The sequence below is a fragment of the Schistocerca gregaria genome, chromosome 6 (assembly GCF_023897955.1).
Source record: "Schistocerca gregaria isolate iqSchGreg1 chromosome 6, iqSchGreg1.2, whole genome shotgun sequence".
NCBI lineage: Eukaryota > Metazoa > Arthropoda > Insecta > Orthoptera > Acrididae > Schistocerca > Schistocerca gregaria.
In genome coordinates, this window is record NC_064925.1 from 381934179 (window position 1) to 381956268 (window position 22090).

General features: G+C 36.7%; 2 protein-coding genes across 4 annotated transcripts; one reads left to right on the forward strand and one right to left on the reverse strand.

The window, feature by feature from the left end:
- Positions 1-1595: 1595 nt before the first annotated feature.
- LOC126278096 (ubiquitin-40S ribosomal protein S27a) lies at positions 1596-19065 on the reverse strand. 3 transcript variants are annotated; one of them, XM_049977943.1, is made up of 4 exons: positions 18960-19065; positions 13504-13614; positions 7473-7690; positions 1596-1807 (listed from the first exon to the last, which is right to left on the reverse strand). In XM_049977943.1, the coding sequence occupies exons 2-4, from the start codon at positions 13604-13606 to the stop codon at positions 1658-1660; spliced, it is 471 nt and encodes a 156-aa protein (XP_049833900.1). In that variant the 5' UTR covers positions 13607-13614; positions 18960-19065; the 3' UTR covers positions 1596-1657. The 3 variants fall into 3 exon arrangements, with proteins under 3 accessions (XP_049833900.1, XP_049833901.1, XP_049833899.1); XM_049977944.1 differs by having other exon boundaries at positions 13504-14609; positions 18960-19033; XM_049977942.1 differs by lacking the exons at positions 1596-1807; positions 7473-7690 and having other exon boundaries at positions 13503-14609; positions 18960-19064.
- A 193-nt stretch (positions 19066-19258) lies between these two features.
- LOC126278097 (ATP synthase subunit O, mitochondrial) lies at positions 19259-20532 on the forward strand. Its single transcript, XM_049977945.1, has one exon. It carries the CDS (start codon positions 19497-19499, stop codon positions 20124-20126), a length of 630 nt encoding a protein of 209 aa, XP_049833902.1. The 5' UTR covers positions 19259-19496; the 3' UTR covers positions 20127-20532.
- Positions 20533-22090: the final 1558 nt, after the last annotated feature.

Genomic DNA, 22090 nt, shown 5'->3' on the forward strand with positions numbered 1-22090 from the left:
ATTCATCACTATTCACTTTGTATTATCAAAATTTAGACTCCATGAATGGCATAAATTTGGAATAGGTGTAATGTTAACTTAGATCCCTTACATGAACAGTTTGTAATCTTGATTATGTGGCATATGTTAAATAAATTTTTCCTCCAGGACCCCTTAAAAAGGGGATGGGTTGTCTTAGTCTGGTAAATATGGTAATAGTTCCTTCTTCGGGTGGGGGGGGGGGGGGTGGGAGAGAAAAATCTACACTCAGTTTGGCTAAGTAGTTTTCTTGTGCTGGTGAAAGAAGGAAGATTTGGTTTTAATGTTCTGTCACAATTAACTCATTACATAATGAGCTCAGATGTGGAAGGAATCCATTTGACCTTTTCAAATAAATCCTGGCATTTTCCAAAAGCAATATACAGAAACACCCAAATCTGCACAGCTGGCAAAGGATTCGAACTGTCGCCCACTGAATGTGAATCCAGTGTCTAAACTCTGCACTACCTCTATCCACGTGTCATGATGCTTATATTGACATATACATATCAACATGAATAGTCATTCCCACAAATATTTTGAACAAGGCACTGCAAAATAAAAGTAGGCAAAACTGTGCAAGAATTCTGACATTTAATTTTGCAATATCCAAAAAACTTAAAATGTATTAGTTCTTAAGTATCATCACAACATTTACTGTTGTAAACTATGTTTCTACTTACTGTGTGGAATCACCAAAAACACGTTGACTGTGATATTCACAATATTGTCAATCACATTCACTTTCACCTTTAAGTCAACTGGAATTAAGACCATGACTAAACATACAACTGCATGCTGAAACTAATTTTTCATAAGTCTCATTTACAATGAACTGCAAATGCTTATTGGTGATGTGAAATAAAATACAAAACAGCACCTGAAGTCCCCTTTCATCAACAACATGGCCACAATTTTCACTGTTGTGATTATTCTAATTCATTACAACACACATTCCTCCCCCTCTCCAAGACCTTGTGTAATAATATTGCTTGCTACATCAACTGTGAGGCATTCATAATAATTTCCTTTAAACCATCTCAAACTTTTTGAAAGTTAAAGGTGTGGGTTGTGAACTACTGTACTGAATGATCTATTTTGCGTGATCTGTAACCAGATTGGATTTTTCTTCATGGACTTTAAAATCAACAAGCCCTTGCCATAACTGTTGAGATACTGCTTAAGTTTAATTTCTATAGCAATACTCTAACATAGGTACAACCAAGAATTAATGCAAGTACACACCATAGTTTCTCCCTCTCAAGTCTGCTAACTCTCCAGCAGCCAGCAACATAGTTTGAGCAATGAAGACATGTTTAAATCTGTCATTTTATCACAGACTTTTTCTCTGAGAAGGAAGCCCATTAATCACTATGCACCACAAATTTGCAAACACACCATGGGATACAAATTGTAGATATAGTACCAGTGATGTGCAAGGTATACATGGCTCACTCCTCAGCACCACTCTCCTCTCTGCAGTTGTCACCAACTCCCTCCCAACCTCACATCCTTCACACCATTATACAATCCTACAAAAACAATTAAGATGGTTTCACAGTGAAATTAAACAAAAATATTTGCTTATTTTTTATTTGTCAGTAATATTACAATGCCAAGAAACCATACAGCAACATGTTCAAGCTTCATCAGGTTTGCTGAACACTAGTGTGTGCCCACACTTTCCACAGTAATGCCTATCTTCCATTGCAGCCATGAATACTCCAGCACCACACTGTTCTGATGGGCATTCACGGCGGAGGCGATGAATCTTCCCATTTTCATCAACCTGAAAACCGAAGGACATTTTTAATTATTAACACATTTGGTTAGATAATTCTTGCCACAGTTATGATATCACATATAATAATGTCACTACAACATTATGTCAAACAGTTACAGTGATTTAGGCAATAATCAGTCATGTTTTATGGCAGGTTGGCAGCAATAATGAACGCATCATGCTGAAAACACTCTCTCACAAATCTACACTCAGCTAATACTGTACTGTGCTTGATCATTATTCATATAGTAATATCTTTAATAGCTGTTCCAGCTGAAGCATGTTTGAACATGTGGCAAATTACAAATATGAGAAGCACTTTCTACTGACTTCAGTTAAAACAGACTTTGATGCTGCTCTTCACATTAGTTATCCGGTACAAGTGTCTTCATTGCTGCACAACTACTGTAATGTACACCCATTAGCACCAGCTCACTGTGCTATAGCTTTTCTCTCCCAAATTTTTACAATTCCTTGATACCTCAGGATGTGTCATCACCCAAATCACTTGGTCAGATTGTGCAATAAATTTCTTTTTTCCCCCTTGACTTAATATCATAGTTATTTGAAAGAGCCATTTCATTTTCAGCATTTTGCTTGATCACCCTTTTCAAAAGTTTCCTTTGGCCTGAACTGCTAATTATCCATAACCCACTTTCTTCCAAGATTACACTTGCCTTGTGTGATTAAACAATGGCATCAACCAACCTCAAGTTTTTATTTCTTGTCCCTCAACCTTCACCACTTAAAATTTCACCCTGGTTTCCTTTACTGCTTGTTAACTGCACAGACTGAACAACAATGCAGAATAGTCCACATTACTGGCTCCACTGCCTTCTATAACACTGCTTCCCTTTCATGTCCTGACTCCTAAATTACGTTTGGTTTCTATACAAATTTTAAATATTCTCACTTCCTTTATTTTATACATGCTACACATAATTTTTAAGTGTATTCCAGTGAACAAGCTTTCTTTAAATCCACAAATGCTGTGAACATAGGTTTGCCCTTTTTCAATCTATTTTGTGTTATGTGGTTTGGCAGTGTATATAAAGGGACATGAACAGTGCAGATGCTAACTTAATAACAAGAGATTATGTGTACTCCTGTGAGAAGCAGTATCAGCATCTAACAGTTTGCAAGATCCATCTGTCTGGTCAAACCATGGCACATTAGTGGGGAATTCAAATTTGACAGTGATGTTTGACTGCATGGGGACATTATGGAGACATACACTTCAATGTTCTGGTCAAAAACATCTGACCACCAAAACAGAGGCTCACCATATTGTGTACTAAGCATATCATAACCTCTTTATACTTGCATCTGAGAACAATCAAGACTCCCCACAAAATTCCACATCATCCCACACAATTGGTCAGAGATTAGCAGCACCTGGATAAGGAAATTACAAACCCATGTGTAAGCTGCTGCTAACACCACAACACAAACTGCTGCATTTGGAGTGGTGCCATGATAGAGAAGCAGGGATGGCTAAAGAATGTAATCCTACTGCGTTCAGTGATGAATCACTGTTCGTACTATCCTAAATAGCCATCAAAGGATGACAGCGAACTGAAGAGAGGTCCTCTTCTTACAATGTTTAGGAGATTGTGCTGTGGGGAGCCGTGCAGTATAACTTCATGTCACTGTTGGTAGTCACTGAGGGAACTCTTGACAGCACAAAGGTCATGGCCATCCTACATCCTCGTGCATTACTTTCCACGTGACAGTACCATATTGCTATTTCTCAACATGAGAAAGCTCATTCACACATGGCATATATTTCTATGAACTGTGTGTGATTAAGTACTCAGGCCAGCTAGACCTGGTCTGTTGTCCTCACTAGAATGTGAGAGTTTATTGGAAGGAAATTTCTTTTGATGTCAAGATCACTAAGTATTACTTATTTCATGATGACTGGTTTCGACAGAAGTTTGCCATCTTTTGATCGACAAAGTTAAATGATAAATGACGTTAAAAGGCAAATTTTATAATACTGTTTAAGAATTTTCGAAGATGGGTAGAATATAATAAAATAACAGTGGGGACACATTCCACACTCAATACAGTATAAGCACACTGGTTTGTCAGTAATAAGATATAAGTAGCACTGTGTCTTTAATGTTTTCATCCCATTACCATCAAACCTATGTGCTTATGCTGTATTGAGAATGGAATGTGTTCCTTCTATGGGATTATATGTATGCACTTCAAATTTCCAAAGGACTGTAAATTATTTTATCATAAACTACCCAACTTCTGGCAAACTGTTCTACAACAGTATTACAGAATTTATCCTTTGAAGTGATTTGTCAGATTTGTAGGTCTGATTATGATTTTAAGTGTGTTGAAACTGGTCATCATGAAGTAAAAAATATTTAGAACTTGTTGCTTAAAAAAAATTTTCCCAATAAATCGATTGCTCCCATTACACAAATTCAGAACCTACAGAAGGTTTACAACCAGCTCAGACATCAACTTGACCCCAGAAAAGCATCCACAGGCAGAATCTATTGTTTCCACAGCTGTGTGATTTTAAAGCTATGCATTTTTCCTCCAACCATTATACTGTCAATCTAAATTTTTGGGATACCCGTATTCCCTTTTTCGAGTTTATACTGTCATGGATTTCTAATTGAGTTATGTTTGACTATTAGATCCACTGATGCCTTCCACTATTTCATCTCTTAGTGAACTGCCTGTCTTTCAGTGTATTCCATTCTCTTATTTTTATCAGTCTTCCAATAACACTGCCTTACAAACTATCAACATCAGGTTCTTTTTCCAATTTATCCCAGCCATACCCCCCATTGTACCTCGTAGAATTTCTTCATTTGATTCACATAAGTGTCTGCTTCAAAACCTCTGTGCGTGCTGTAGCGAATCTTATCTCACCTTTCCTATCCCTGTGAGAGCAATTTGAAGGGTGCAGTGGTATGTTCCTGGATTCAATAGTTTGCATCTATCTTTACAAGTGTCTGCAAGTTCATGTTTTTCAGCATTTTAGTCACTTATCTTGAACCAAATGAATCCTTGACCATTTGTTTCCCTTTTTGTAAAGATTCAAAATGCTCTAGTAGTCCTAGTTGGTATAGGTCCCACACACTTCAGCAATATTCTAAAAAGTTATTAAACACATATTTCCACAAGTTGATTGATTCTAATAATGTGACACTGAATGTACTTTTGTGGAGTGCACTATTTTATATTTCTGGACGTTTAAGGGCAGTTAACATATGCATGTCTATATCACTGGACTGCAGTTTTGGGTACAATTCTTGCTACCTTTCTTATAAAGAGATGTCACTTATTCTATCCAGACACTGGACACAGTTTTGTTCAAGGGAACTACGATACACTAGGGTCAAACAGGAGTTAGTAAGTGCCTTAAGTCCCACTTTGAGATTGTCACTACTGTCCCAACCACTTTGATGATCACTGCTTAGCTGTCCATTGTACTCCTCTCCTACTGTTTTACCACTTCAAAGGCCTGAAAGCTTAAATACATGGTATACATTGGGCACAATGTATTTATTTTATTTTAAAAATGATTTAATTCTATAGTTAGACCATTTCAGAGATCAATCAACTTTCCATTTGAATTTTTACAATGATTAGCAGAACTCTTTCAGTTATGGTAGTTAACCTCCAACAAACAACTTTATCTAGTTTTAATATATTGGGTATATTTGCCTTTACCATTACGGCTGTAAGTTCGTCACTTTGCAAACACCATGTACAGGAAGGAACTTACACTGTTTAGGCTGTTATATGAAACTGTGTTGCCTCCAAGAAATGACAAGGCCCTTGACAGGTCCAGACTACACCCAGGCCACTGAAACATGTAACTTCAAGGTCACTCACCAAGCACCATAAAGTTGGCAATATAACTGACAAGTGAGGAACACTAAGTGCTGCATCTTCTGAACCAATAACATGGACAAAACTGGTTCCGGCGTCGATGCTACCATGTAACTTGGCTTCCGTGTAAACACTGATAGTGCAAACTGCCTGCTTTTGTATTGTGTTATTGCCTTGACTACAGTTTGCGTTTATTAAACAATCTCATCAAAATTGTCGTTCACCAAGCAACAGTACACTGTGCCATCGAGTGCCATTAAATAGTCAGGCTTTGGCACTGCTACGGAGGATGCCTGCACTTTATGAGCAAGAAAAACAATTTGTTTCTCTTCATGGGCATGAGTAGATTCCCACCGATAAAGTTTTAAAGCGTACCTCGAAAACTCTAGGACTCAGTCAAAGTTGTAAGAAAGAGGTACTACTCAAAGACTTATAAGACACTGAAGTAAACAGTGTGGAAGAAAGCCCTGGTGGGAAAAACTGCTTTTAAGTACTCCTTGAAAGTATAAAAAAGGACTTTCAAATCTGGTGCAATTTGTATACAGATATTATACAGGGAAAGAATACTTCACAATAGCAAAATTGCTGATTTCTTTAAAAGAAATAACTTTTCTCATGGGGGGAAATTTCACATAAGATGGTATTAAGAAGTATGGACTTCAATTTTAGAAAGATAGTTGGATGAAAACTGTAACTTGGAAAAGGTCACATTGTTGCAGCTTGTACCATTTTCTTACACAACATTGTAGGAAAGGACCATCATATGGTTAGATGAAACATGGGTCAATGCTGGAAAATCAGTTTAGAAATGCTGGACAGATGATACTCTGAATAGCAGAGGTCATCAGCCAACAGGAAGAGGATCCAGATTAAATGTGGCTCATGCAGGATCTTCAGACGGCTTTGTGCCTTAAGGACTTTTTTTCGATCGAGAAAAACCGGTGACTATAATAAGGATATGGACCACCAATAGTTTCTACAGTGTTTGTGATGGACAACACATCGTACCATTCCATGATTTTAGATAAAACTCCCACCACTAATGACTAAAGAAACTATGGTGCAGTGGTTGCAGGCAAGACATTGCTGCAGAGATGAGCATGACAAAGCTGCTGCTATATTCACAGCCTGTGATGCCCAAATACGTTTTAGATGAAATTGCAAGTGAACAGGGCCACTTACTAACTGGATGGTATTCAGCGACTAAAATTGCGTATTGGTGAGTAAATGTACACAGACTTTATATCCCCCCCCCCCCTCGTCTGTCAGAGACAGAGACAGAGAGAGAGAGAGAGAGAGAGAGAGAGAGAGAGAGAGAGAGAGAGAGAGAGAGAGAGAGAGAATGTTTTACATGCAACTATTACACTAACAATTTGGAACAACTTTTCATAGATATTGTCATTACTTCAGGTGTTGTCAATACACAGTTTCATATACTATTAAACACAGCCTCCATTGTTAGAAAAACATACTTTGTTGTACTTGAATATTAACACTGAGTGTAGCTTATATTTACAATACATACTTCGGAGTTGTGAGCGTGTGCAGAGGGAGCTACTGCAACCTCGCAATCACAGTATAGTAAACTACACACAAGCTGTCACATGACATGTTTTACCAGCCCCGGTATAGTCACCTATGAAAGGTGCCCACTAAAAACCCATCACCCATGAATAGAACCGTAAATGAAATTTAGACAGCAATTCATTGTTTCATGTTAGTTTTCTACCTGTGTTCAGATCTTTAGGTGATTATTGCCAATCCCAATGCTTTACAGAATGGAAGTCTTGCGTACTTATGTACTTACCTTATAGAACTTCAAGACTGAAAGCTTAACCTTCTTCTTCTTGTGCTTAATTTTTTTGGGTGTTGAGTAATTCTTCTTCTTTCGCTTCTTAGCACCACCACGGAGCCTTAAGACAAGGTGTAAAGTAGATTCTTTCTGGATGTTATAATCAGACAATGTTCGGCCATCTTCCAACTGCTTGCCAGCAAATATTAGTCTTTGCTGATCTGGGGGAATTCCTGATTTAAAATGAACAGCCAGATTAGATACCACAATTCAAGATTTAGTTTTCAAAGTACCACATTTTTGATGATTAGCAAGTGCATTCTTTAAATCATTAATATATTTCTAAAAGACCTATACACTTGTTTTGCAATGCCTGAACTGTGTATTATGCAAATACCAGAATAAAGATAAATTGACACAGTGTATGATACTTTGTCACCAGCATATTGCCTCTAGGACCACAAATTTCAAAGTGGTCATTATTTGATAAAATTCCAATTTATCACTACTTACTACAGGGAAGTGATGTGCCACCAAGTGTTTTTCTTACTTGCAATAAATTCAGCAAAGGCCACCAAAACTAAACAGAGTATCCTCTCACAAAATGGAACACTTAACATGTCACAGCTTTTATCAGAATTTTAAATGTGTGTAGCCTTTTTTTCCCCGAAATAACAGTACAAGACTAATAGTCAAGCAAGAAGTATTAGCTAGTAAGATGGAGGCAAAAACCTGAGAGATCTATGCTTATAAAGTCCAACTGTTAAACTTTTCATCTACCAGCCCACGTCAGGCAGCTAAGATTTTAACGGGCAAGCTTTCAAAGACATTGGCTCCTTTACACAGAAGGCTTTTAGTTGTTATAATTGTGTATCATATTCTCTGGCAGATTTATGATGAGCTAGTCCCCCAATACTGAGCAAATACATAATCTATATGCAACCTAAATCTGTTATTTTAAAAGTGTTTATCAAGTATATTTAAGAGTGTCAAGCACCTGAAATGTTCGCTTCCAAGTCTCAATTACTCCCCAAAAAGCTACAGTAACTACATTTCCATTATTATACGTTTACACTTAAACATATGTGTTGACAACAAAGGAAGCTTTCGGAATTCATACTGTAGAATCTGGAAATTGTTTAGCTGCACCCTGGTAATATAAACCAAACCCTTGCCCTCTGCCTCTTTCCGAAGATTGTGTTCAATGAGATGCTAATTACAGAATCAGGTATGTGCTGTACTATTCTCATACTAGATGGAAGTTACTTTTCGACAAAATGAGAAATGTTCCAGGCATCTACTAATTTATCGATACTAGATAGTACTTGCTGTTAAACAGCAAATGTTCTCATAAGACAGTGATAAGCCATGGTAGATTTTCTGTCCCATCTCAGTTACTACATATTGCATTACAGTAGATACATTTTCCAGTGTCAGTTGATTAATCTCATACCAAAGAGGGCACTTCAGATCAAACATTCACATTAATTCTAAGAAAAATATTTGTTTGAACAGTAAATGTACTAAATCAACTGAGTGTGTAAAGAAACTTTACTATATAGTAAACAAATTTTTTATTGTTACCTGTAAGTTTTAAATACACACAAAAGACAGCAGTTCATGCATTACATCTGACATCAACAGCTCTGACAACAAAATAGAGACAATTTGGAATGTGTGTGAGAGAGAAACAGAAGCTCTCCCTCCCAACAGTGTAAAAAACACTTTTCTTAACATTAACAAAATTATGGAAGGAAAGTTGCTACTCACCATATAGCAGAGATGCCTAGTTGCAGATACGCACAACAAAAAGACACAAAGCTTTCACCCAGTAAGGCCTTCACCAAAAAATAGACACCCCCCCCCCCCACACACACATGAAAACAATGCTACAATTAGTCTATTTGGCCTCAGCTGCTGTCTTTTGTGAGACAGGTCATATCTGTTTGTAGAGCAGCCTAATCATTCCACTTGTATTGGTCATACCTGTTTGTAGTGCAGCTTTGTCATTCCACTACTATGAAGTATGTTTTAAGTGAATTAGTGCAGAGTTAATTGCAACGCAAAATGTGAATTCATGCACTGTTGGAAAATTACTAAAGCATTTTGTCATTTGACCAAGCTGAGTCAACACCAGCAAGCTTTGATATTGATGCAATCCAATATAAACTTTCCACACGCCCAAGAAAGTGCTACTATGTGGACATCACAGATACTATTACTTAAAAGTTTTTGAACCTGCAAGAACTTTGTGATCCTTTCAAAAAAACACAAACAGTTAAACAATCTGAAGTCAGTTTACTTCTAAAACATTAAGTGCTAAGAGAATCTATGTAAAACCAGGCCAAAAACTGTGCACAAGAAGTCTTACGATTTGTGAACAAAAACCTGAAATCAATATATTAAAAACAAAGATTCCAAGACTTACCAAGCGGGAAAGCGCCGGCAGACAGGCACATGAACAAAACACACACACACACACAGAATTACGAGCTATCGCAACTGGCAGTTGCTTCGTCAGGAAAGAGGGAAGGAGAGGGAAAAATGAAAGGATGTGGGTTTTAAGGGAGAGGGTAAGGAGTCATTCCAATCCCGGGAGCGGAAAGACTTCCCTTAGGGGAAAAAAAGGACAGGTGTACACTCGCGCACACACACACACATATCCATCCGCACATATGTGTGTGTGTGTGTGTGTGTGTGTGTGTGAGTATACACCTGTCCTTTTTTCCCCTAAGGGAAGTCTTTCCGCTCCCGGGATTGGAATGACTCCTTACCCTCTCCCTTAAAACCCACATCCTTTCGTCTTTCCCTCTCCTTCCTGAAGAAGCAACCATCGGTTGCGAAAGCTAGTAATTCTGTGTGTGTGTTTGTGTGTTTTGTTCATGTGCCTGTCTGCCGGCACTTTCCCGCTGGGTAAGTCTTGGAATCTTTGTTTTTAATATATTTTTCCCATGTGGAAGTTTCTTTCTATTTTATTTACAAAACCTGAAATCAGTGAGAAATGAAGGTAACAGTTGACCCAGATATGACATTTCACAAATCAGTAGTAATGAGTCAAAGTATTTAAGAGTGCAAATTAAACTTTACATGAACAGACACTTGCCCTTAAAAGTTCTCCCCATTTAAAATCACACCAAGGCTTCATATGTCAAAAAAGCTGGAAAAGTGAAGCATGTTTTGGAACAAAAAATGTGCCAGGCATTAGATTGCAGTATTGAAGATTCTGACTTTAGAGAAGAAAAATTTGAGGGTGAAATTGTTAAGGAAGCCATAGATTTTTATGGCATGATATTGTTAATGAGAGAAAATGGGTAGTGTTAAGAGTACATGACAAATCCAAATTTCAACTTTGGCTCCACCCTCTTGGTCAAAAGAAAACAATGTCAGAATTCAATGTTAAGAAGTATGTGGTTTGATAAGCAAGGAAACTGAAAACAGAAATGAGTATTTTATCAACTCTTAAACCAAAAAATGGGAAGTTATTGCTGATGAAGTAAAGACTGTCACCAATTTCTATAAAAATGTGATCCACCAAATTGTAAAACTGCTTTCGGATGTGGGACGCATTGAAGAAACACTCTGAAAACAAGTATGTTTAATCACTGTGATAATTGTCCTTGTGATAAAGTCAGAATTATTAAAACAGAAATTAGCTGCCAAAGGTGCTGATCATGAAATTGAGTTCAGCCAGTTGATAAACACAGATCATGGGGGCAGAACTGGTAAAGCAGTCTGCAGCTGTTAGTGGATTACATAGACTTTTTGGTAACTTAAACCACACTTTTATATCTTTTAAGCATCAGTCAAAATCATTGAAAAAATTATAGAAAATCTAACTCCATAAAATTACTCTTAATGGACTTTGCTGAAAACTACAGTTTTGCAATTCAGAATGAAATTAGAGTTACCACTGGACAAGAAGCAGCTGTCCAATCCATCCCGTCTGTTCATGTGGTAAAGGAAGAAGGTAAATTGGTAATCGTGAACAACTGCATTATAAAGTGGTGATATGGAACATGGATTTGTAATGCTGTCCAGAAAGAAATGGTTAAGTGGCTGGTAGAGCATTACACACACGTGAAGAGTGTGTTATTCACTGAGGGACATGCTGCTCAATATAAGAGTAGAAAAAGCCCGAAAAATTTGAGCGCACAAAGACAATTTTTCTATTGATGTCGAGCATTCCTTTTTTACTACTAGACATGGTAAATCTGTGCGCAATGGTTTGGGAGGAAATATAGAACGTACTGAGAAGAGCTAGTTTTCAACTAGCAGATAATGCACAAGTAATTGCTTCTGATGTTTACAATTTCTGTGATGTTAATATTGATTAAAGGTTTTTCAATTCTTCGAGAAAGTACGTAGATTTTCTACACAAAATCCTCAATAAGATATTTTCGACAACCCACACAATATATGGCACCAGAAATTTTCACTATACAAACCACTTTCTTGTGATTCTTTGGAGATTAGACAATTAACTTCTGTAAAGCCTTCCTTGATTTTTCATTCAATGAAAATGCCCCACATGGGATCATGCACTTATCCAACAAAATGGTTTTGTAGCAGTTGTGTGTGACAAGTGGTACTTTGCCGTGTCAAAAGTCATAACATGTCTCCACCCACCTGAACCAGCATTGTCATTGATTTGGCTTGTCACTGTTTTGGTTCAAGGCGGAAGACTTTTGTGCTTTAAGAAAACATTTTATGTGCTGTTGGTGTATCTAAATAATCATCATTTGGCACAATGTATTAAGTCAATAGGTCAATCTGTCACAATGCATTAAAAACAGACAATTAAGGAGTTTCATTGATAGTTTAAGGGATCTTCACTGCTGAACACGTACACTTTAAATTAACATTAGTGTGAGCAGAATTTGGCACCCTAAATGAAGTCTATTCGTGCAGTAAAAATGTTTCATTTAAACTTATAAATTTTGGCTCTGTACTTTCATGAAGGAGCCTTAATATAGGTTGTCAGTTTACATAAACTGATTTGAATAATCTGAACAATGATGTGATATATGTTAAATAAGCATCAAATATCATACTCAGAGTGCTGCGTTGATAAAAATAAATCCTGTATCAGGCATCAAAGTGTTTTACATATTTAAAACTCATTGTTTGGACCACAGCAGCTTAAGTTTATTTTCTGTATTCCCGTAAGCCAAGAATATTTAATTTTTCCAATAAGACATCCCTTCTGTGACAGCACTTACATTTTTAAATTTTTTTTTACATTATACTGCCATGCAGAAAGTTTCATGAACATCTGAAGCAGTGGGTGTCAGGTATGGATTAACTCAGAATTTATTTTCATCAAGTATTGCGATTTCAGATTGTGTCCATTTGTAGAAAATCAATAAATAATTTTATTACAATGTGTCTTGGGAATTATTTAAGACCAATTATAAGTTCCCACCAGGCTGGAGAAATGTGATAAGCATTTTTCAACGTGTGTCTACCTTGTCTGGAAATTAGAAAGTGACACTGATTTTTTGTGTTTTCGTTGTAACTTTACTGCTTCAATAATTACATGTCTTAAGTATGTGCATGTCTCAACTTCTGGAAAAAAATTCCTTTGCAAAACTAAACAGTTCACTACCAACACAAACATGGCTTTGAAATCAATAACAATTGATAGGAGAGAACACCTTGCAACAACTCACATTCTGAAAGGAATCCTAATAATGCCTATATAAACACAAAGTAGAATATTCTTCAGGGAACAAAAAGTGGTTAGGTGACCCAACTTTCTGGATCTCACCTGTTTTCTTCACTGTATTAGATTTAAAATCAGGTATACCAAAACTAAATATTTAAACACAAGATGATGTGCTTTACCTACATTCAGTATTAACCCTTGTATTCCATGCTAAACAATGTCATGATTGCCAAATTAAAGTTAAGGTGAAGTATGATGGCAAACAATTCACTGATGTGCTGCTAAAGTTTTACACAACTCAGATACCCACTGTTGGCGAACACAAAAAATGACCATTACAGTGGGTTTTGACCACAGACATTAATTTACAATGTTACAAACCTTCTTTATCCTGGATTTTGGCTTTAACATTTTCGATTGTATCCGAAGCTTCTACTTCTAAGGTGATAGTCTTCCCCGTCAAAGTCTTCACAAATATCTGCATTTTGATTTCTGTAAAAGTTTCAAGTAAGAATATCACTACTAATACTCAAGAAATGTGCAATAAGGTAAGTGTAAATGGCAGTGCATTCTAAAAGGAACTATTTCACTCAAATGCTTTATACAATTCTGTACTTTATTATGCAAACAAATACATCACATTGTAGTCATATTGTAGACAAACATTAGAACATAGCTCAAGATCAGAAAACATTATACAAGCAACACAGCATTAATGCAACCATCATTTTCTGGATTGTTTGTCACTTGTGCATACTTTCCCCAGACCACCTTGCCAGCCTGTGTCACAAGACCTAGTTCACTTATATTAACTTCTATTACTGTTCCCTTGGTAATTACACCTAATGATGTATACATGGGTGAATTTGGGTTACGCTTAACTCCAATAATTGGTAGGCAGAATGTTGCCTTCAATTCTGGATGTGTTACGTGTGCCTTACGGAACCGCAATGCCATGGGTCTGATAAATCTTTCAAATTTAGGTGGTTTACGAGTGAAGCCCTCCCCCACAAAAGTCACTTTCGTAACAAGACGTTTCCATGCTTTGCGACGCGATTTGCCCGTGCGAAGAACTTTGAAAACCTCAGAGTCAGCCTGTGCACGAACTTTGGGTAATGGAACATCCCATTTGCCTGCTTTCTCTTTACGCTTCTGTTTCACCATGTTGGACAGAACTTTGGCACGCTGTTGGACCTCACGATCCAGAAGATACACTGGCAAAGCTCCACCTGACGGTTCCCCATCACCAACACGGTTTTTGGTACGTTTCAACTCGTGGGCACGAATTTTCTTCTTCGTCTGGATCTTCTCATTGCGGCGTTGGCGGTTGAGCATTTTGGCCTTGAGGCCACGAGTCTTGCGTGCTCTTTCAGCTCGTTTGTGAGGTTCACGTGCTTCCCGCTTGCGCACCCGCTCATCGTGGTCAAGCCTGCGCCCATAGAGGCGCCGATGGCGTTCGATGTACTCGTTCTGTGGCATGGTCCTCCCTGAAATATTTCACTCTCTCACAGCTCTTATGTGTACAGAACTGCAGCAAAATTCAGAAGGCATACTAACAGCATAAACAAACTTACAAACTAACTCCCCACTAACAGAGCTGGCAAGTGGCACCGGAAAATATCCAGAATACTATATCCTTGCTTAGATGTTGTTTAATGGGTCAGTCCATATCAAAGATTTAGACCTTGGGGTTATATTAATTACTTTTTGGTAAACACAGTGACCACAAATAACATCCCTTTTTTCTGTGTAAATAAGAGTTTTTTTACAAGTTTATTAACAAACAATTCAAAGTGGAGAAAGGATGAATTCTTGAGAAAATTAAGAACATTAAACTACAGAAGTACCAAGATTTTAGTAACTAATTATAAAAAATCAGTACTTCTGTCAAAAACCGAACATAGGTATTGGGTTTAAGGGGCCACCCACACATTCAATATTTATTATGCAATCACTGTGTCAATATATTGCACATAAATCGAGACCATGAACTTCAGAATATTTTTGCCCGACATTCATTTTGGGATGCATCAGAAATATGCCTTCATAGAAAATGTGTTGACACTGCAGAATTTAGATTAATTACTACATGCCACAAAAGAAACATGCGTTCATAGCAAATGTGTTGACACTGCAGAATTTACATGAATTACTACATGCCACAAAAGAAAATCAAGAGGACACGGCAATGGGTAAAAATGTGGCATGGGCGGTGTACAACATGTTGCTAAAATAATTTGCAGCATAGCCAGATGGCTATCTTAAGTTTTCAACAATGGACTAGGAATCTTTCAATGAACTGGTGAAATTCATTACAGCTTACATACATGTAAAAGATACTGTTCATACATGTATTGGATGTCAATTTCCAAGCTTCTAAAATGAACAAATAAACAGCTTCATTGTTACTTTTCCTACTCTTCAACACTTTTCAGATGTTTCTGCAGCAGTTTACTGAGCAAGCACTAAATATGGACGGTCAAACTAAGTCTCAACAGGAACTGCAATGTATTGCACAATACCACTCCTACACAGTGCAATATATTGAGTTGTAAAACCTATGCAGCGACCAATATAATGTGAAAAACATCAATACAATTCTCAGCTCGTCAATATGATTACTCAGTATTGCACAATAAATACAGAGTGCAAGGTCCCTTTTAAACAAAACTGAATTACATGTTCATTAAACCCACCATATATAACTTATACATCATTCAAGCAATAAATGTACACCTCAACAGGAACAACTGCATAATACTAAAATCATCTGCATGTATTGTGCTGCTGATCCAATGGTACAGCTAAACTTTATACTCAAATGTTAAGCAAAATAATATGTTGAGAGACCTTGTTCCTTTTACGTTATTTTGTAAAAACGAAAGACAAACTTTGTGCAGAAATATGAAACAACAGAAGCTATGAGCAATTAATTTTTGAAAGCAGCTCGAATGATTTAACTCTACCAGTTATTTACTTGAGTACTCACTACTACTACTACTAGTAGTCAGAAGAAGACAAAAGAACAGCTTAAATGAGTGAAATAGTGATGGCAGCAGAGGATCAAATCTGTAAAAAAGGACAACTAGTAGAAATCCTTGGATAGCTGTAGCTATGTTAAGCTAACTCAAAACAAGACCTTAGGAGTAAACAAAATTCCGTCTGATCTGATAGCCTTGGGTGAGCCAGCCGTAACAATCAGGTGTGCAATGTGCATAAGACAGGCAAAATAACCTCAGACTCCGAGAAGAGGATAATTCCAAAGAAAGACAGTGCTGACAGGTGTGGATATTACCAAAATAAGTTTAAAAAGTCACAGTTGCAAAATACTAACACTAATTCTTTAGAGAAGAAGGAAAAAACTGGTAGAAGCAAGCCACAGGGAAGATTAGTTCGGATTATGGAGAAATGTTGGAACACACAAGGAAATACTGACTGTACAACTTATTAAAGAAGGCAGGTTAAAAACAGGCAAACCTATGTATGTAGCATTTGTAGTCTTAGCAAAATGCCTTTGCAAACACAGATTGAAGTACTCTTTGAAATTCTAAAGGTAGTAAGTGTAAGAAAGAGCAAAATGCAATTTCTAGCTTGTGCAGGAACCAGACAGCAGTTTTCAGAGTAAAAGGGAATGAAAAGGGAAGCAGTGGCTGAAAAGAGCCAGGATAGTAGCCTATTGCTGATGTTATTCAATCTGTGCAGTCAGCAAGCAGCAAAGCAAATCTGGAGTAGGAATTAAAGTTTAAGGAGAAATAAAAGATTCATTTGCCGATTACATTTTAATCCTCTCAGAAACAGCAAAGGACTTTGAAAGATAGCTGAACAGAATTGACAGGGTCTATAAGGGATATGATCATCACAATTGAAAGTAGTCTACATCAGGAGATGCTGTGGGTATTACATTAGGAAAAGCAATCCTTAAAGTAGTAGCAGAAGAGTTTTGAAACTTGGGCAGCAAAATAGCTGACGATGGCTGAAGTAGAGAGGATATAAAATGGAGATGGGCAATAGCAAGAAAGGTGTTTCTGAAAAGAAGTTTGCCAACACTAAATACAGCTTTAAATGTCAAGATGTCTTTTCTGAAAGTGTTGGTATGTAGTGTAGATGTGTTTACATAAAACATGGACAATTAACAATGGAAAATCCAGCATGGAATGTAACAATATTGAAATGGACAAATATAAACAAACAATTTAGACAGAAGTTTTTGAAATGTGGTGCAAATCAATCTTTAAACAGAAGACCACAACAGTACCTGTACACATTTAAGAAAGCAATTAAGATAATGTTTCCCCCATTCCTTGGGATATGAACTTTTCTTGTGTTAATTGTAAGTTGGCCGTTTGTCAAAAGTGTTTTAAGCAAGCCCACTATCCACATGACAGTGTGAGGAGCTCTGCAAGCACCTTAACATTGTTTCATGCATCTGCAAAAGCAGGAGCTACACAAGGAGGTATAATCCATTTAAATGTAATGTTCATAAGTAATCTGAAAAATCATCCTATTTATTGAAATGTTCAACAAGGATCCTACCTGCAAAAATTTTGCACACTTACCATTAGGTATAAAAAAAATAACACAACAACCCTACTTTACAAACTACTGTCAGCTATGTAACACTGACAACCACCAAAAATGACCACCAGCTGAAATCTTCACATTTCTACAGATTCCCTCCTATGTAGTTGATTGGCTAATCAACTTACAGTTAAAACATTAGAAACACTGTGGTGCAATGCTCTAAATTTATTGTTTCATGTAATTCTTTTCCATCTCCAAAATGTTATCAAAGGGACAAATATTTTTCTGAGGAAAAGATGTTTTGGATATTTGAAAACATTAAATTAGTTTTTGGACATTTTCTAACTTTGTCAAAGGTGGGTTCTGTTGGAAATCATAGTTCATGTGCTTTAAAATGACTAACTCTGCAGCACCTACAGTTTTGTGCAACAAATTTAGTCATCAAAATATTGAGAAAATATGACTACTTTTTCATATGTTCAGCAAAAATATTGGCTGCGTCAAAAGTTGTTAAAATTTGCAATGTGTGTCAACTGTAACATACATTTAAAAAACAAATACTGGGGTCATCAATAAACGTGGTATTGGAACACCCCAAAATTTTAGCTGTGGTGAGAGGTCAGGCTGAAAGCCTATCTTGCTAGTTGCCAAGCCTACAAATGTTAAGGCCAAATAAAAAGTTGTGGCACCGAAATACCAAAAATTTATAAATTTGTTTACTATGGACTGAAAAAATACAACCTGCAACTCCACAAAAAATTACTTTAGCAATTTCTGCAGGATTGCTACCAGCGACAATAAAGTATCTATCAAAAGAGAAGTACCCGATGTAATCTATTGAATGTGCAGCACGAACCATTGCATGTGGTAAATATGGCCTAAATATTGCGTTTCGTGGTGACGCACCTAATTTCTTCGGAAATATTTTTAGTGAATTTAAAAATACAGAGCTAAAGCGTTCTAATAATTACGAGCAGCAACACCTTAGGAACCCACAACTTTTTAAAAAAGTTTCGTTAGTACTGTAAGCACGACAAAACAAAGTTTTTACATCTACGGACCTTAGAATATATAAGTGCCACTGAAAACAATTCTAATAATAGCTATTAGGGATCATACAAGTAAGAGATTCAACACTATTCCCACTAAAACCTGTATTCCATGCAGCACATGGCTGCGAACACGTACCTAACACACGATATAAACTGTTCCTAAATTGATTGCTCGCCAACTACACTTAATGTATAATGCATAACTTAATCAAGTTAAAATTAGATCAAATTACTAACTTTCTATTCACTCCCCACAAAACATACCTTATATCCACACGTTAACTACGTTCAACACGAAATCTCTACCATACTGCTCTACAATGGAGAGAACCAGAGAAACTTCGCCGAGTAACACTTCCGGTGCACTACGTCATTTCCTGCATAGTAGTCATTTTCATAACTAGTCGTATTAAAATTTTGTATTACACGTTTAAAATATTTACAATAAAATAAATTATGATTTTACAGAATGTCACATCTTTCATAATTTTTAATGTTTCTTTATATATTATTACAGAGACGACACCTGAAGAAAGTAGGAATAACGTCGTAAATTTACATGACTATGATATTACAAGTCTTTGCAGTAAAAGCAGACTCATATTACCAGTCTTTGTAGTAAAAGCATGCTGAATTTTTAGTTTTTTTTATTTTAAACCATTTAACTTTTTTTTGCATATCAGAGATTTTGCGTTTGCTCTCGTGTTGCTACAATCGAGAACAGGCTATCGAATTTACATAACATCTGTGAAGGATCATTCATTCTGGGCCTTCCTGGTTTGGTTTGGTGAAGAAGTGAGGATGGCTGCGGTTAGATTTGGAATAATTGCAAGATCAATGAAAACATCTGCTGCTCAGCAGCAGATGGTAAAACCACCTGTGCAAGTTTTTGGACTTGAGGGGAGGTACGCAAGTGCTCTCTATTCAGCAGCCTCAAAGTTGAAACAGCTAGATGCAGTGGAAAAAGAATTAACGAAATTCCAGCAGACGATTCGAACCGATGTTAAACTCCGAGAATTCATTGAAAATCCTACGCTGAAACGCCACACAAAAACAGAAGCAGTAAAACAAATTGCAAGTAAACTTGCGCTTTCGCCACCGACGGCAAATCTTGTTACGTTACTTGCAGAGAATGGCCGGCTGAAAAGTCTTGAAGCTGTTATTAATTCGTTCAAGACAATTATGGCAGCTTACAGGGGAGAAGTAGTTTGTGAAGTTGTGACTGCCAGCGCTCTCGATGATGCTACGAGGAAGGAACTGGAAGATGCTCTCAAGGGACACCTAAAGCAGGGGCAGACATTGGTGCTAAACACGAAGGTCGACCCAGCAATAATTGGAGGTATGATTGTGAGCATCGGTGACAAATATGTTGACATGAGTACCGCGAGCAAAATAAAGAAATATACTGATCTTATTTCTGCTGCAGTGTAAGACCAAGTTTATTGATTAGCAAGGTTGACAGAAACCTGTTCTACAGCAGCAAGTTCATAGTGATATATGCAAACCTTTAGTGTTTTACAATAAACTGGAATTTTCAAAACAATACTTCCATTTTCTGTGAAAACTGTTTTGCATAAACCGTGGTTTGTTTATCTGAATATATACGGAATGGTTTGTAATTATTACGTGTTTGTTTAATTATGACCAGAATCCGCGATATTTTCAATCATTAAATATTACCGGTAATAATATATTTAATGTCGTACTCTAAACTACTGTGAAATAATGTACTGGTGCGATACACATTTTGTCTTGTGCTCTTTGTCTGTTGCAGATTATGTAGTTTTCTGTTAATGGAACTGTTGTTTATATTAATAAATTGTTCATGGAACTGCTACTTTTGTTTATTTCACTTGAGTAATCTATTTAGGTCATGGTGTATACATTGTCTGTCAGTTTAATCATATATCGTCAAATACATATTGAGGCTCATCACCAAGTCAATAGGATCTTCTTACTGCTGGATATTCTTACTTTGTAGTTTTGTTTCCGACTTTTTGACTAACAAAATAAGGTTGGCAAGTGAACTGGATTAAAAGATGCTGAAAAATGTACCTTGGACTAGATAAGTTACTTAAATGGTATGAGTTACCACCACTTGTACTAAAGGATACTGACAAGCAAAAAGGAAACAAAAAACTCAATGTATAGTGCAGAATTATAAAAAAAAATTAAAAGAAATTATAGAGTGGTCATAATTGACAAATGCACTACACTGAATGAGTAGTTAAAGCTCACTTTGTTGGCAGTCTTTTATCTTTCAGTAAGAAAACAGTCTTTGAGGGTGATAAATAATATAGAGAAAACTATATTGGCTGATATAACATGATGTAAACTGGGAAGATAAAGTGAATGATTTTCTGTATAAAAGAGTTCTCATGTGCATTTTAGTTTGTCCAGTACATGCCAGTCAAAAATGGTACTGGATTTTGATGTATTGTTAATGGATCACAAGAGTGAAATAAATATTTTTTAATTGTCTCTTGCCCGTTTTGCTGTACTTGCTGGTTAGCATTCTTGATTCAAACAAGTGAAATGTTCCGTAACAAGGAGGAGGAAGTACTTAAATATGACAGCTATGGTGCTGAATAAAACTAACAGTACCATCAAAAGGAGCACCACGACATAGGTCAGACTGACTCTCAGGGTTTGGATGATTAGTCGTTCATTCCATGGTTGCCAATGACTAGGATTTAGTCGTGTGTATTGTATTCTCTTTTTTTCTCCTAATCATTTAACATCTGAGACACTCCCTCTTGAGCCTCTAAGGACGCCTGCAGCAACAAGTGACAAAATGCCAGACAGAAAAACCTGCATTGGAACACAACCCCTCCCCCTTTTTTTTCACTGAGAATACAAGTATCACAAGGAATGAAATATTCTTTAATCATTTTAGGTTGATTGACTGCAGCCTAATACATTTCATTTTCTGTCATGTCATTTGGGTTTTACTGCACAATGAGTGCCACATAAATTTTAAGTCAGAGTGTTGCATGATTCAGTGTGAAACGTCACAAAATGAGAATCGGAAGGTACTGAGGAAGGGATGTATGTTAGAAATGGATTTATGTCTCGGTCACTTATAATTATATTCGGTGTACGAAATACAGTGTACACTCTGCAATAGTGTTGAGGGGAAAAAGAGAATAGAGAAGTAGAATTATTTCATTTTCAAATTAAAAATTATTATTCACCCAGTTTGTTGCTACTATAAAACTAGAACTGTTCATACTAAAGATGTTGCTTCCTAAAAACCTGAGATTGCCCAAATACAGGAGTTTTCATGTTGGTAATCATGATTAACTTATTTACAATTTGATTTTGATATGTTTTTGTCATACCCATAAAGTAATTTATTGTCGACTATAGTACCGAGGGCTGCATTAGTAAACCTC